This window comes from Pseudonaja textilis, chromosome 2 (genome assembly GCF_049901715.1).
Source record: "Pseudonaja textilis isolate UNSWEBS1 chromosome 2, rPseTex1.2, whole genome shotgun sequence".
NCBI classification, from domain to species: domain Eukaryota; kingdom Metazoa; phylum Chordata; class Lepidosauria; order Squamata; family Elapidae; genus Pseudonaja; species Pseudonaja textilis.
In genome coordinates, this window is record NC_141991.1 from 169,291,931 (window position 1) to 169,308,094 (window position 16,164).

Sequence of the window (16,164 nt, forward strand, 5' to 3'; positions counted from 1 at the left end):
TCACCGAAGCCGATAAACCGGAAATTTCACTAACATGTAAAACTTTTACTTAACTTAAAATTTTACTTAACAGAAGATAAAAAGAGAGTAGCAAAGAAAATAGTGGGCCTCACAGGTATACGTAACGTTGAAGAAAGTAAAGTTACATACTGAGAGAAAGGATGCTATCACACATATGTAACAGTATCACCTGGTGTTACCTGCTCCCAGAGAGAGATAGGAACTGTAGGAACAGTGAGAATAAAGGATATATTATTAGATTTTATGTTCCTAAAATTGGATTCTTTTGACTGACGGTTGTCTTTCTTCTGACCAGCAAACAGCAATACACTGGGAATTAGAGGTAAAATCACTAATTTAGCAATTATTATCAAAGTTTGCTTAAGTAAATGAGATGAACAAGGAACTGGCCGATTATATATTTGAAAAGGGTTGTTTCCCAGGGCCCTGAGTTGAGGAAGGTAGGGTATAGAGTTTTCTTAGCAATTCATAAGAGATTTTTAAGTGTGGCAAGTCAGACAGAGCAGAGATAGTTATACATTGTTTATTATGTAGTATAATAAATTAGCTCACTCATTGGTGTTAGTCCAACAACCATGATTGAAATAAATCATTGTTTAGCATATGTGAACCTAGCCATTCCAATAGATATAACCTCAATAATCTTTGTTATATCAAATTCTATGAGCTCACAATTATATTCCTTAATGGAATATAATCATGTTCTACCTCTGCTAGTAATATTGATTAAAGAATCACATGTTATTGGGGAAATGTGAGTGCAGTGAAATGTGTTTTTACAAATATACATTTAAATACATGTGTTTGTATGGAAACTGTGAATGTAATATCTTAAAAAAAATGTCTAGGGCAGGGCTGTCAAATTCCCAGCCCATGGGCTGGTTGTGTCATATGCTGGCCAGTTTAGCAAAGGGGAAAAAATTCTGATACATCTCATTGCCGTAACAACGTGAGTTTGACACCCCTGGTCTAAGGGAATGACAGTTCGACCCATGCTTCTAAAAGTAACGTTTCAACTTGTTAATTAAATAGCAGGATGAAATAGCTTTTTCAGGTATAGAAAGGCATACTGAAAAAATGTGCTATATCAGCAATTCTTAAATTGTGTGCCAAGGCATAATGGTATAAATAGAATCCTTTGACCTATAAGAACCTATGTACAGAAAAGATAGCTTGGAACACTTCTATATGAATAGTTAAACTGGTTTTTCCACTTTTCAGTCAGAGAAGTGACTTGTTCAAAAGCAAGCTCTTAAAGTACGGTGCATGAGTTTTTCTATATGCTAAAAGTAGACCTCAGGTGTGAGTAAAGAATGTTATTTTGTAAAAAGATGTGTCATGTTAGAATAAATTATATAACAAGGAAATGAAATATACTATTAAATTATATAATAAGGAACTTGTTATATTTTAGTTTCATCCAATAATAACTCAGCAGTGGAATTTTATTGATAACAATTCAAAAATAGTTTGCTAAAGTATGGTCAATTACTCTTCTTTAATGAATTACTGAAAAATTCAAATACTATATTAACAGGGATGTATCATATTTTCTCATATCTGGAATTGTTATTTTATGTTTGTGTATAAAATGTCAAAAGTAATAGCTCTGGTTTTAGTGAATCATGATTTATGGGAAATTGTGAATTCTGATTTATGCTTTTGTTAAATATAAACTTTTGTAAATAAATAATTTTCAAAGAGAATTACAGACTGCTTCTGGTGATTTATTATTTGAATTCTACAAGTGTATAATAAATAGATTTTGATTAGAAATTTAAACTCTGATATCAATTAAATGTTGAAGATAACTTGAATAGCTAGCTGGATAGGAATAGGATTAAAGGTAGGACTTAAATACCTATAAATCTGTGAATGATTTATATAATTTGGTATAGAAAATAAAAATATTCTTAATTTATCAACTGTTTTGGAATATAAAAAGGTAGGATAATAATAAAATGTACACATTTATATTTAATGTGAATATTTTGTGCTTCATGTTGTATGAAAATATTTTTAAGTCATTGCTATTCAAATTTCTGGAAACTGTTTCCAAATAATCTTAATTGCCATGAAATATAGTGTAAAAGCCATTTTTTAAATATCATAAGTATAGGATTTTTAGTTGATAAACTTGTAATTTTGTATAAGCAGACATGGTATTATATGCATGTGTGTGTGTGTGTTTGTAAGTGAGTGAGTGTGTGTGTGAAAATACTTTGTAAGAGAGAGTTTGAAAGAAAATACTTTTAACAGAATATTCTGCTTTTGTTTTTTTCAGAGATCCAACATATTTTGATGAAAATTGGCTAAATAGAATAAAAAGAGAAGTAGGAGACAATTGGAGATTGAAGGTATTTTTATTGCTTAACTATTGCATTGGTTTTTTTGGTCAACTTACTACAACTGTTTGTTTTGTTTTGCATACAATTCTGCAAGATTCAAGTTAGGACTCTATTTAAAAACAGTAAAATGTCGATTCAATTCTAAGCATTATTAAATATTTAATAACTCTTATTAAGTCAATTATTTGAAGCTTCTAGTTTAAACCCATACTACTTCATGTCATATATATAGCATTTTCTTATAGAAATATTATTTTCTCGTGGGATTTTAACCCAGTTCATTTTGCTTTATCTAGTCTGGGTTGGAGGGACTATGGTATACTGGTATCCAATAAAAATGAATAGGAAAAATGAAATGTAAGACATCAATTGTACTGAAACGATTATCTAAATGACTTCTCATTGTCAAAGAGAGACTGTCCCAATCAGGAGGTGGGGTCAAGCAGGGGAGCAGTCTGAAATTATTAAGTAGATGAAAGAGGCAAGGTCCAACCCCACCCCACCCCTTTTTTGCCATTGAACCTTCTCTAGTCTTTCCCAGGGACAAACTGCCTGTCTGAGAAAATTGCTGTGAAATAGACTTCAGCATTAAAGTAGCTGGTTTATAGTCTACACATATGAGTCTGGTTGTTCACGTCTGACAACACTGATAAACTCTCGTTTAATTGTGAAAAATCTGCATTTGCATACATAAGGTATAAGTAGTTTTATTTATTAATCTCTCCCAGGGCTTTTGTATGGAAAAGAAAACTGCATAAAAGAAGGGAGATAACTGATACGACCCCCCCGCCCCCAGCCAATAGTACTTATTGAGCCTCCTGATAACATTGTTGCGCCCATGTAGTACCATTATTTGAAAATTTCAAATGGAGCATATTTTAATATATTCTATTTATTTATATAATTAATATCATGCCCTATTCTACAAACTTATGGAATTGATTTTCAGAGATACTTTGTTTCTTAAATAAATTTATTCTGTTATCAACTGGCTTTTTAAAGCCTGGTGTCTCATGATAAAAAACAAATTTTTACTTAGTTGGTTAACCATATTTGTCCATGAGAAGGTGGCTAGGGATGTGTTATCAAATAGGGCTTGTTTTATTCTGTCAGAAAACTCAATCTGAGTTTGAAATAAACTGCCTTAAGTATGGAAAAACATTAATGACAGGATATTTGTTGTTGACCAAGGTCTCTAGTATAGGTTGAAATGTTAAATTATTCCTTTTTATGTTTGCAGTACAGTTTTGCAGAAGGCAAAAGCCAAAAATTGCTTCCCACTGAAGTCTTTTTCAGTCTTACCTGCAGATGTGGAGGTAAAATGGGAGCTTTTGTCAAGTCCCAGACTCCTCTTGACTAGTGAAAATCATGCGAAGGGAAGGGAGTGCTGCACATTTGCATTCAGTACTCTGTCTTTATTGATTTTAAAGTCTGAAAAGCTTTTGCTGAATCTTTGCTTAATTGCTTCTTGGCAGATCCTTAGCCATAGCAGATCATCATACACATAAATTACTTTTTTTTTGTTTAATCTGGTTTTGTGATGATTCATGATTGATTTAAAGTTCTTGATGGTTCTTGTTTCCATGTAATAACATTTAAGTCCTTCTGAGATACAGCATCATATTCTTGGGAAAGTTAAAGTCCTCTTGTTATCAGTAGGAAATGCTGAAATATTCGCTACCACGTTTGACAATAAAAATGGAAAAAACTATCAGAAAGATTAAAACCCATACTTTTTCCATCAAATTAGGACGTGTAAAATTATTAGTACTGCTAATGCATTTAAGTCTTCAGAAACTATATTTAATTAAGAGTCATTGTGAAACATGGCCCAAACATCAATAATTATATGGTTGAGACAAACTGACACATTTTTCTTCAGCTGTACTTCACTGTTCAGCAAATTATGAAACCAAATAGTGATCTTCGTGTGGCATTTTCTTATTAGATAGACGTAGAATTTTTGCAACAAATATTGCTGCTGGGTGACCAAAAGACATCTGAATTTAATTGAAGGCTACCTGAGAAGTGTTTATCTTTAGACTGTGTTATTTTACTTCTTATTTATGCATTTGTCTGTTTATTTTCTACAAGAAAGAATTTGCTGATTTTTTTTCCAGGGACGTCCCATAGTAGAAGAGCAAAACATAATTATTTCATTACAAAGTTTGCTTGTTTGCTTACTTATTTATGGGATTTGCCTGTCACTTGAAACCAGGACTCTAGGTGGTTTGTAGAACTTACATATAAAACACGAAATGTCAATCTAAAAGCTAACTAAATAGTAATGGAATTAAATTTTGATTTAAAGGATTTTGAAGAATGCAGTATTTGCAAGAATAATTAACATTGCAGACCTAAGACATATGGAATTACAGTGAATCTCATGCCCTCCAGGGAGCAACAGAAATATTATTTAAATTAAATTTTTCATTCATTGTTTTCAATCCAATATCAGGATGGAATTGGACTTCTTTTATTATTATTTGGGACTCAAGACCACATCCTAAGTTGGAATCATGTTTTTCTTTGGTTTAGGTTAAATACAACTTGCTTGAAATCTCTCATGTTTATGCAGAAAATTTGCTTTCTTCAGTTGCTCGATTGCTGTTACAATACTGAATTCCCTTTCATTGATCTTGACACTTTGCCAAAAATGTCATACTTACAATTACAATTAGAAAAAAAAAATAGAAATTCACATGTAGGTTCTAGTTTATAATGAGAAATGTTTAAAAATTGGAAGCAAAAGGAACTAATATGTTTTCAAATTATAAAAATCATAACACTTTCATGGATTTGTTCAGGATGGTCTGAAACATTTTAAAAAATGGAACAAAGAAACCCTAAATGAAATAATCTTTTCAGGCACATCAAAAAATACGAATATGCTTAAAAATATGATGCTCCCCCACCATCAGAAACAGTTACTAATGTTGTAATTGAGGGTATTTTGAAAAGTTATGCTAATCCCAATAAATATATGATTTTGAATCTTTGCCTTATATATTTTGTATTTATAGGGATATTCAAATATGTTTTTATTTGAATAATTAGTATATAAAACAATTGGGAATACTAATCCAAATTCAGAGATATAAACTATCACTATTATGTGTGATGATTTTTTTTTTTTTTTGTATCCCTGTGACCAAACAGTATCTAGAAATCAGAAAAGCATAGAATCATAATTTTGAGATTTTTGTTATTGGCTTTTTTGGCAAACACCGCCACAAAACACAAAAAAATCCTCTTCTGCTTTATATTATAATGAATTCTTATAAACTTCAGTTTTAATTGTAATTTAGGGTATTCTTTTTTAAATAATTGTTTTTCTTTCACTCTAAGGTGAGCAATCTGAAGAAAATTTTAAAAGGAATTTTGGACTACAACCATGAAGTAAGAATTGATATATATAATATATCTCTTTCTTTAAGTCTAATATGTAGATTAGTTTACTATAATTGTTTCAAATATTTTAGATCTCTTTTTAAAAATATCTTGCCTACGTTTAAAATATATAAAAAGAGTAATTCTTCCTCTGTGGGCATTTCCCATTTTTTAAACAAATGTGCAACATGATTTTATTGCAGGCTTGCATGTTTTGAAAGCTGATAAATTCCTTGATATATACTTTATCAGTCTTATGAAGATGATCTTGATCACATTTAATAGAATTATTGATCTAAAGTAGTTAGTTTGACAAATATGGTAAATATATAAAATGTCAGTTTTATTCTGTTCTGTGATCTATCCTTAATTTTAATTGGCTAGAATGGCGATATTTTTGTTGGTGGAATAAAATGTCCTTTCTTCTAAAAGAAATGTGAAATAAGTTTGATGCATCAAAAATTGTTTTTGTTGATCATTTTGGGTCATGGGAGAAACCCCAGTGGAATTCTGAATGTTTCCATTGGGAAGCTTTTCACTTTAAATACTTATATACTCCATTCTGATTTCATAAAAAGAATGACAGAATAAATGTATTTTTACACTCTCTGGTAAAGTGTTATAATAAATCATTGATGTTTATATATTATATATTAATTGTTCTAAATCCAAATGTCCCGTGTTTACTACTTTCAATGGGTGTTGGATCTATTATCAATTTTTGGAGAGATGGTTCTAGAAAATCTTTTTTATCTTGATTGTATTTGTTTGAAAAATATTTTAGTATTTATGTTAAAAGAGATTATTTGAATCAGGTTTACACCTAAAGAATGTTGCTTGTTTGAATTGCAAGCAAAAGAATTTGGTGTTACTGCCAACTTTTATGCAATTGTGCTTAGTCCCCTTACGGAAATGTGTCTCAGCCAAACCTCTATACATTAATGGGCCTGAATAAGCATTGTATGCAATGAATAGTCAACAGCATGAAGCATCAACTATGTACTATAAAGATAAGCTAACTTCTAGATTTGAGCCACTTAAGAACAACCCGACCATTTTGACTCCTTAACTGGAGAGTTTTGCTAGATGTCTGGTATGGGGATAAAGATTTTATTAATAGGAGATAGATATGTCAGAGGCACAGAAACAAAAGCTTTCTGTTAGTTGCTTAGCAAACTGGATTTGAAGAATTCAGGAAGGAATGATTTATGCATCTGGCTGGTAGTTATCCTACAGAGTGAATAATACAATTTCCTCTCATTAGATTCCTGATTCTGCAATTCTGTTTACTTTGACCCTGAAACCTGGAAATATGTTAATATATTTTTATCCTTGCACAGATTTTGGGGCAACAGATTAATGATTTTATCCTTCCTGATGTTAACTTGATTGGGGAGCACTCTGATGCAGCAGAACTTGGAAGAATGCTTCAGCTTATTTTAGGCTGTGCTGTAAACTGTGAACAAAAACAAGGTTAGTTGGTATTTTATTAAAATGGTACATTATTCAAACTAGATATAGTTTTTGCTTGTTTCATTAACACAGACATAATTGGCATTGGGGTTTTTTTTCCAGTTTCTTTGGTGAGTGTTAAGAAAATTGACAATTAGTTTAATGTCTTCTATTTGACCCAGAATGAGTCAGTAGTGAGCCAACCTGAAAAAAAGGCATTGGTACTTTAAGATTTACACGGAAATCCTTAAAGCAGCAGCATCTTTCTGATCAGACTGCTGTAATGAGTACTTGAGAAGTGTTGTGCTTGTCTACATTCAAAGCACTTCTGAATCATTTCAGATTGATTTTTCAGTGAAACATTGGTTTAAAAGAGCACATATTTCCCTTGTTTCTCCCATGAGCTCTCTCAGAGCATCCAGTGATGGGAAGGTGCTTCAGTCCCTTCTAGGAAGGCTGGGCTTAAACTCGAGGACACTCCTCCTCCTCCACAAGACTCCTCCTTAGCGTCCCCAGTTTTAGCTCAGCTTTTCTTCAGACAGTTTGTGTTATTATTTTCCTGGTCGGAACAGAATCCTGGCTGATTTTTGTTCGGGTTTTTGTTTTGTTTTGTTTTGTTTTGTTTTGACATTCCAGCCTCCTGAGGCTAAAGCCTCATAAACAGGGAGGCTTATCTTTCCAATCTGCCCTGAGGCTAAAAGCCTCTCCTTTCAGAGACATGCTGCCTTAAACTTCTAAACAAGGAGGCTTATTTCTCCAATCTCCCAGCCGGCTGAGTAAACGCTCTGTCCCTTCGAGGTTTGAAGCTTCCATTTAAAAGTGCAGCCTTTTTTCCTTTTTATTAGGAGGCTTTCCCTGCAGAACACCTCAGGGCAGGGAATTAGCCCCTGTGCCTTCCCGCTGAACGGTTTTGCTTTTAGCAGGCCGGCGGTGATAGCTGCTTTTGTTTTCATTCTGCCACAAGGCAGCCAGCATTTTAAAGGCTGCGGTGTTAAATTGGCTGAGTAATTGTTACTGTCTGTAAGGAAAGTTACCCAACAAGATTTCCCTTTTTGGGGGGACCTGGGAAGGGGAGTCCCTGCCACCAGTCCACTGGATGATAGAGGACTTGAACTGCTGGATTCCACAGGCAATAAGTGCAGCTAAACTGATCTAATTATCAGTTACAGACCTCTGTGTCCTCATATAGGTATCAGGTCTGAAGGGGGGTGTTCTGGTCTCCATATTTGATATTACAAGTACTTTATTCAAAAATTGACTTGATTGACTTAAATTCTACAAATCTTTAAGTTATTAAAAGATAGATAGATAGATAGATAGATAATAAAGCAAAACAGTACAAGGAGACAATATTTGTTAAAGGCATCGGGGAGCTATTTATTCCAGGATCCCCTGCCCCTTAAGGGAGAAGGCCCCTAGGTATTCCAGCCACCTAATTTCATAGCCTCTTTCCAGTGCTATCAAAGGCATTACCATGGCCAGCAGCTACAACTCCAGATCTAGACTAACTGCTAAAAATAGAGATAAGTCCACGGAGCCCAAAAAGACTCTATGGCAGAAGAGAAAGATGCACGCAGACGCCATCAGAAAGGCAGGTACACAAGCAGCTGCACAGCCCACCTCTTCACCACTCATCATACCCTCTACCTCACAGTCTCAGAACCCTCCAACCGCCCTTCTGGATTTATCCAGAAGGAGCAGCATATCGATACAACCTCCTCAGAAGGCTCTTTCTAACATTCTCTCCCCAAGGAGGGCCCCAGAGGCAACATTTATGCCAACTGCAGCTGGCCTCAGACAAGAGGAGGAACTTCCAGAGGAAATCCCTGCCAGCATGAGGGTATGGAAGGAACTAGCTATCCAGAAGGGCATAGCAGCAGGTGTCCAACAGGCTATTCAGGCAGGACGAACACCCTCGGCTTCGGGTTGCAGATCTCTTTCTGAACAATCTCTGGGCATCACAGATCCACATCTTCATCAGGTACCCCCCCCATAGAACTATCATTGCCCATTGTCAGAGACCCTCAATATACACAGGATATGGGAGATCAAGGGGATCCAGTGGATCAAATGGAGGAGGTACCTGTTGACCAGGTATTGTGAGAGGTGGATCCACTAGAAAGGGGGATGTCTGACGATGAAGGCCTCTCACCTGACCTCCCCGTATTTACAGGATTATTCCGCCCACAATTATTTAAATCCCTGCTGTTTAAGGCCAAGAACACCGCACAACTGGATAATACGGGTACCCCTCCCCCATCAAATACTCCAGGGGAAGCAGAGGATCTCATATTCTCTCAACCAGTCATGGAGGCAGAGGCTATCCCTGTGCCACACATGTTTTCCAATTTAGTACAAAAACAATGGGCTGCAGCAGCCTCATATCCCACTCTCACAGGACATGATAAAAAATACTATAATTTGGCCCCCGAGTTCTCTAAATTTCTAAACACTCCAGAAGTGGATGAGCCTATCATTGCGCTTGCATCTTCCTCAGCCATCCCAAGTGAAGCTGAAGAGGCTCTCAAGCCTGAGGAAAAGAGGGCGGAACTAGCCCTCCGCAGGGCACACGTCTCGGATGCATGGGCCATCAGAGCAGCCACAGCTGCCTCCTTTTTCACTAGGTCACCTCTCAGATGGCTCCACCACCTGAGGGATTCCATTCCAGCCTCAAACATTAGGGCACACCAAGATGTGGCTAAATTAATCGCTGCTGCAGAGTTTTCAGCAGATGCTACCTTCAGTGTAGTTAAATTTTCCTCTAGGGCCATTGCTTCCCAAATTGCGGCTAGAAGGTTACTTTGGCTCAGGCATTGGCAGGCAGATGTCAAGCACAAGTGGCGGCTTGCCTCAGCTCCCATCTTGGGGAACAAACTATTTGGCAGTGTGCTTGAACCCCCCCTAACTGAAACCAGAACCAAAAAGAAAATGCTTCCCTCTCTTTTTCGTCAATCAGAGTCCAGATCATCACAGCCCTTTTGTAGGATTCCTTCCACCTCTTCTACCAACCCTACTATCCAAGATTTCAAAGACAGCTTGGATTCAGACAACAGACAGATAGAATTGAACCTGGGGACAGATATAGAAGGGAACTCCATCCTAGGAGACAATTTCGAGGAACAGGATCTAGGCCCTTCCGCAGGTCCAAGTAACTACCACAATGAGATTTTGCCAACCTATGGGACTCCTCTACCACTGATGCATGGGTCAGGAACACAGTACGATTTGGTCTGGCACTGGAGTTCAGCTCCACCACCCCAGATATTTTTATGAAGTCCCCAGTTTCCAGGGATGCAGAAAAAAGGTTTCTCATGGACACAGCCATAGCACATCTCCTAGAGATCTGGGCCATACAACCTGCCCCTTCTAATCAAAAAGGTCTTGTTTTTTATTCGCACCTCTTTGTGGTCCCTAAAAGTTCAGGGGGATGGAGGGCAATCCTGGACTTAAAACACCTAAACCAATATTTAATTTACCGAAAATTTAAAATGACCACTCTCCAATCCATCTTACTCAGCATCAGAAAAGACGATGTCCTTACCTCCATAGACCTCACGGAAGCTTACTTACATATCCCAATTAGGCCCTCACATTTCAAATTCCTTTGTTTCTGTTACAACAACGTCCATTAGGAATATATTGCTCTCCCATTTGGCCTAGCTTCAGCTCCCAGAACCTTTACAAAGGTCTTGGCTGCCTTGGCAGCATCACTCATCCGAGTTCAATGCTACTTGGATGATATTCTTATTCTGGCATCTTCCATCAATCAAGCAAATTCAAACACTCAAACTACACTTGTAACCCTACAACTACATGGGTTCTCAATCAATTGGTCAAAAAGTCATTTAACACCCTCTACTAGACTCATTCACCTTGGCGCCATCATTGACACCCTGGAAGGCAAAGTTTTCCTCTCCCCTGACAGACAAGAAAGCATTAGAGATTTGGCTCAACAGATCAGAACTCTTAGGAAAGTACAACTATGTCTCCTTTCTAAATTGCTCAGAAAAATGATTTCTTGTATTTCTATTATCCCTTGAGCCCGGTTCCATGCAAGAACCCTGCAATGGTTCCTGTTGCCATACCAATGTGCCAGGAGAGACGATGCCAGGACTTGCGTAAAAGTTCCATCAACCGTTCTCAGGTCTCTACGATGGTGGACACGACCCGAAATCAACAAGGGATGCCCTTTCAAGGATCCACACAGGTCGATTGTTACAACAGATGCCAGTCTAGTGGGATGGGGGCCCACTTCCAATTATATACAGCACAAGACCTTTGGACGGATTCAGAGAAGGCATACAATATCAACTGGCTAGAACTGAGAGCGGTGTACTTGGCCCTTCAACAGTTCCTCCTGCATCTCCATTTGCAAACATGTGCTCGTCTTAACAGACAACGTAACTACAAAGGCACATATCAACAAATAAGGAGGCACTCATTCCAATCTACTAATGAGGGAAGCAGAAAGATTATTCCTGTGAGCCAAAATCCATCTTCTGTCTCTAAAGGAGGAGCACATATCTGGAGTAGCGAATGTATAAGTGGATTGGCTCAGCAGAGCCACATTGGACCAATCATAGTGGCGTTTGGACCCCAAGATCTTTCTGGAGGCTACTGGGAGGTTGGGCCAACCAGTAGTCAACCTGTTTGCCTTCCCACTCAATGCACAGCTTCCCCGATTCATTTCTTGTTACCCATCGCAGGGGCCGGAGGACGTGAACGCACTCAGATGTCACTGGTCCACCTGACCGTATATGCCTTTCCTTCTCTCCCCGTGATTCCCAAATTGATTCAGAAGTTGCTGGAAGAAAAAGTGGACCTACTATCAGTGGCTCCTTATTGGCCAAGGCGAGCATGGTTCGCGGACCTGAAGGACCTCTCGTCGGTTCCACCATGGAGAATCCCATCATCGGTCATATCGCTATCTCAAGGGACAGTGCTACACCCGGACCCCCAATGGCTAAACTTAGCTTTATGGAAGTTGAACGGAGACGTCTGAGAGATGAATACCTTTCTACTCAAGTTATTCACACTATTCAGTTGGCTTGATGTCCTTTGACGAACCGAATCTATGAGGCCACCTGGTCTAGCTTCTGCCGTTGGTGTCAGAAGGTTCAGATCGACCCCACTTCCCCATCAGTAGTTCAGTTATTAGAATTTTTACAGGAGGGCCTAAACAAAGGGTTATCACCCAATACTCTGGAGACAGGTGGCGACCCTGGCTTCGGTCATATCTTGAGATGATTTTACCTCTTGGCAATGCCAAGAACTTGCGGCCCCCTCATAGTAAACTGATATCCAACTTGGGACTTAAATAAGGTACTATTGGCCCCTAATACAGGTCCCTTCGAGCCACTAAGGACCACGACGCTTCGATTTCTAACCTACAAAGTAGTTTTCCTGATAGCAATTGCCCGAAGAATCTCCAAACTAGCTGCATTATCGGTGCTCAAAGATCTCCGCATTTTCCATTCGGATAGAGTGGTTCTCACACCAGATCCCTCCTTCATTCCAAAAGTTAATTCGGTATTCCATAGAGCTCAAGAGCTGGTGCTCCCAAATTTTTGCTCACGTCCATCACACAGGCTCAAACACCAATGGCACCACTTGGACGTAAGAAGAGCCTTAAGCATCTACATAGAGTGCACGGTGCCCTCCAGAAAGACAGAAGCCCTCTTCGTGTCTTTTCAACCTAACACCCTGGGGCACAAGGTTTCACCCTCTACCATAGGTAGATGGCTAAGGACCACCATCGCTAAGTTGTATGACTCTCACTTGATTCCAGTGCCCCAAGGCATTACCGCTCACTCCACCAGGAGTGCAGTCACCACAGCAGCATGGGCGACCCAAGCTACAATAGAGGAGATTTTCCGAGCTGCAACCTGGGCTTCTCCATCTCCATTTATTAGAAATTATAAAATTGACGTATTTGCTTCTGTTGAGACTTCATTTGGTAGGCGAGTTTTGCAGCAAGTTATTGCAGAGACAGTTAGGTCTGCAACCCAGACGGAGTCCCTCCCTTAGGACAGTGCCAAGCTTTGGTATGTCCCATCACTGGATGCTCTGAACAGCTCATGGGAGAAAGGGCATTGGTACTTAACTGATATGCCCGTTCTCTGTAAGCTGTGAAGAGCATCCAGCCCGTCCCTTTTATTCCATCTGGTAGGGCAGGGGTGGGCAATTAATTTCTGTCGGGGGCCACATGGAAAATCAGATCTGCATTCGAGGGCCGAACCAATTTTGTAAAAGGCCATTATAAAGGGCCCATTATAAAATGCAGCAAATTATATATAATTATATAATACTGAATCAAATTATATAATACTGAATCTAAAACCTGATCGAATTCCTCACTTTCTGCTGATCCCACATAAATGATTTTCCATTCCAAATCTACATTGGAAAAAAAAGACTTTTAAATAAAACGTTCAAAATTTTGGTCTTCCAAGCTCCCCCCACTCCCAAAAGTAACAAAACCCCTTCTAAACCACCATCTCTTTGAACTTGAAAACAAAAAACCCTAATACTTAGCTTCGATCAAATCAAGCTCTTACAACCAAATGCTGAAGTCAGTGGCACTTACTGAAAATTAGTTGGGTGGGGAGGGTAATTGAAGTTTCAATTTCGAATTACAGCAAGCAATTCTCCAACACCATTTCCTCCGCTTGAGGGGGAAGAGAGAAGGCAAGGCAAGGAGCTCTTTGCCTGCCAGTTAAGTCTCAGTTTGCAAGGCTCGAACTGACTCAGTGATTTTATTTTGCTACCGAGGTTAGCGAAAACTGGAATTGCTCCCGAGCTGGCAAGGTCCAATCACTGAAGCGCTCTTCCAAAAGAGCAGCTTCTGGAAGCAAAGTAACACCGCGGCTGCTCCTGCTACTACTTTCCATGCTTTCCAATCGTGAGTCCCAGGAGAGAACAAACAGCAAACCGCGCTCAGGGGCATCCAAGCCCACCTAAAGCTAGGCCGCTGCTGGTGGAGTCTTGCCCTGCCTTGGTGCCCCGTTTCCAGGCTCGGCAGTCCTGCTCGGGCGGCACTTTAAAAGCCTTCTCCCAGCACCTGAGCAACTTCCCAGCAACTTGCGGCTTCCTTTTTTCTCGTGGGCACTTGCGCCTGGCCCCGAGCCTCTTAGCAGAGGGGAAGCCCGGAGCGCCACCAGGTTGCCTCCTCCAAGCAGCCCGCCCACCCGCCCGCCGGGCGGAACCCTTCCCGCTCCTCAGTTGGAAGACGCTCCCACCTGCAAACTTTGCCTTTGCAAAGTTTAAGCCTGGAAGCCTCGGAAACCCGAGCAACTTCCCAGCAACTTGCGGCTTCCTTTTTCCTCATGGGTGCTCGCGCCTGGCCCTGAGCCGCGCAGTGGAGGTGAAGCCCGGAGCGCCGCGGGAAGGGTTCCACCTGGCAGGCAGGCGGGCTGCTTGGAGGAGGCGACCCAGCAGCGCTCCGGGCTTCCCCTCCACCGCATGGCTCGGGGCCAGGCGTGAGCGCCCACGAGGAAAAAGGAAGGCTTCTCAGCGGGAAGACGCTCCCGCCTGCAAACTTTGCCTTTGCAAAGTTTAAGCCTGGAATCCCCGGAAACCCAAGCAACTTCCCAGCAACTTGCGGCTTCCTTTTTCTTCGCGGGCGCTCACGCCTGGCTCCAAGCTGCGTGGCGGAGGGGAAACCCGGAGCGCCGCCGGGTCGCCTCCTCCAAGCAGCCTGCCTGCCCGCCGGGCGGAACCCTTCCCGCTCCTCAGTGGGAAGACGCTCCCTCCTGCAAACTTTGCCTTTGCAAAATTTAAGCCTGGAAGCCCCGGAAAAAAGAGGGGTATTGGCGGGGACTCACCTTCAGAGAGGTCGCACTCGAAGGTGATTTCGAACTCCCAGCCGAGGCCTTTGCAAAGTTCTTTTCTTTCCTACCCTGAGAGTGCTCCACACTGTTTTGCAGCTTTGGGGGCCACGCGGCGCAGGGCAATACGCCACGCCCAGCAATTTTTTTTCAGAGTGGGGCCGGATTGGACAGACCATTGGGCCGGATGTGGCCCGTGGGCCGTAGTTTGCCCACCCCTGTGGTAGGGGGGTCTGTTCCGGCCAGTGTTGTTACATAGGCTTAAGCATATAGGGTATCAATACCTTGGCTTTGCAAAACTGGGGATGCTAAGGAGGAGTTTTGTAGAGGAGGAGGAGTGTCCTCAAGTTTAAGCCCAGCCTTCCTAGAAGGGACTGAAGCACCTTCCCATCACTGGATGCTCTTCACAACTCACAGAGAACAGGCGTATCAAGTAAGTACCAACGCCCTTTCCGGATGCCCGTGGCTTACTGGTTTATTGTGTTTGATATCACTATTTTTTATTACATTTCATTTCTCTAAATAGTATGAATAACAGAGTTGGAAGAGACCTTGGAGGTCTTCTAGTCCAACCCCCTGCTCAAGCGGGAGACCCTATACTATTTCAGACAAGTGGCTGTCCAGCCTCTTCTTAAAAGCCTCCAGTAATGGAACGCACACAATTTCTGATGGCAAGCAATTCCACTGGTTAATTGTTCTCACTGTTAGGGAATTTTTTCTTAGTTTTATGTTGCTTCTCTCCTTAATTAGTTTCCATCTGTTGTTTCTTTTCTTGCCTTCTGGAGTTTGGGGAAATGGGTTGACACCCTCTTCTTTGTGATAGCTCCTTAAATATTGGAATATTACTATCATGTCACCCTTAGTCCTTTTTTTCACTAGACTAGACAAACCTAATTCCTGCAACCATTCTTCATATGTTTTAGCTGCTAGCTCCCTAATCATCTTTGTTGTCTTTTCTGCACTCTTTCCAGAGTCTCAATATCTTTTTATAATATGGTGACTAAAACTGGATGCAGTATTCTAAGCGTGGTCTTTCTTATTAAGGCTTTATAAAGCGGTGTTAATACTTCACATGATCTTGATTCTATCCCTGGGTTAATGCAACCTAGGATTGTATTGGCCTTTTT

The 16,164-nt window shown here is 40.0% G+C and overlaps 2 protein-coding genes across 3 annotated transcripts in view; both read left to right on the forward strand.

Annotated features, from left to right (window-relative positions):
* Nucleotides 1–16,164, forward strand: part of HOOK3 (hook microtubule tethering protein 3) — a 73,971-nt gene that overhangs the window by 17,406 nt on the left and 40,401 nt on the right. The window contains exons 3-6 of one of the 2 annotated variants that reach the window (XM_087926416.1): nt 2,306–2,378; nt 3,610–3,685; nt 5,718–5,768; nt 7,100–7,232. In XM_087926416.1, coding sequence (XP_087782542.1) covers nt 7,184–7,232 — 49 coding nt within the window. In that variant the 5' untranslated portion in view covers nt 2,306–2,378; nt 3,610–3,685; nt 5,718–5,768; nt 7,100–7,183. The remainder of the gene's footprint in view (nt 1–2,305; nt 2,379–3,609; nt 3,686–5,717; nt 5,769–7,099; nt 7,233–16,164) is intronic. The other variant, XM_026712746.2, reaches the window with a different exon arrangement.
* On the forward strand, nt 9,326–10,760 carry LOC148127233 (lamina-associated polypeptide 2-like). Its single transcript, XM_087927694.1, has 2 exons — nt 9,326–10,191; nt 10,729–10,760. Exons 1-2 carry the CDS (start codon nt 9,339–9,341, stop codon nt 10,758–10,760), a joined length of 885 nt encoding a protein of 294 aa, XP_087783820.1. The 5' UTR covers nt 9,326–9,338.

Excerpts from the sequence above, each read along its gene's own strand:
- LOC148127233 (XM_087927694.1), top strand. The coding sequence starts at position 9,339 with ATGTCTGACGATGAAGGCCTCTCACCTGACCTCCCCGTATTTACAGGA. Across the intron at positions 10,192-10,728 it reads CAGATCATCACAGCCCTTTT|CATCAGAAAAGACGATGTCC; the intron begins GTAGGATTCCTT and ends CATCTTACTCAG.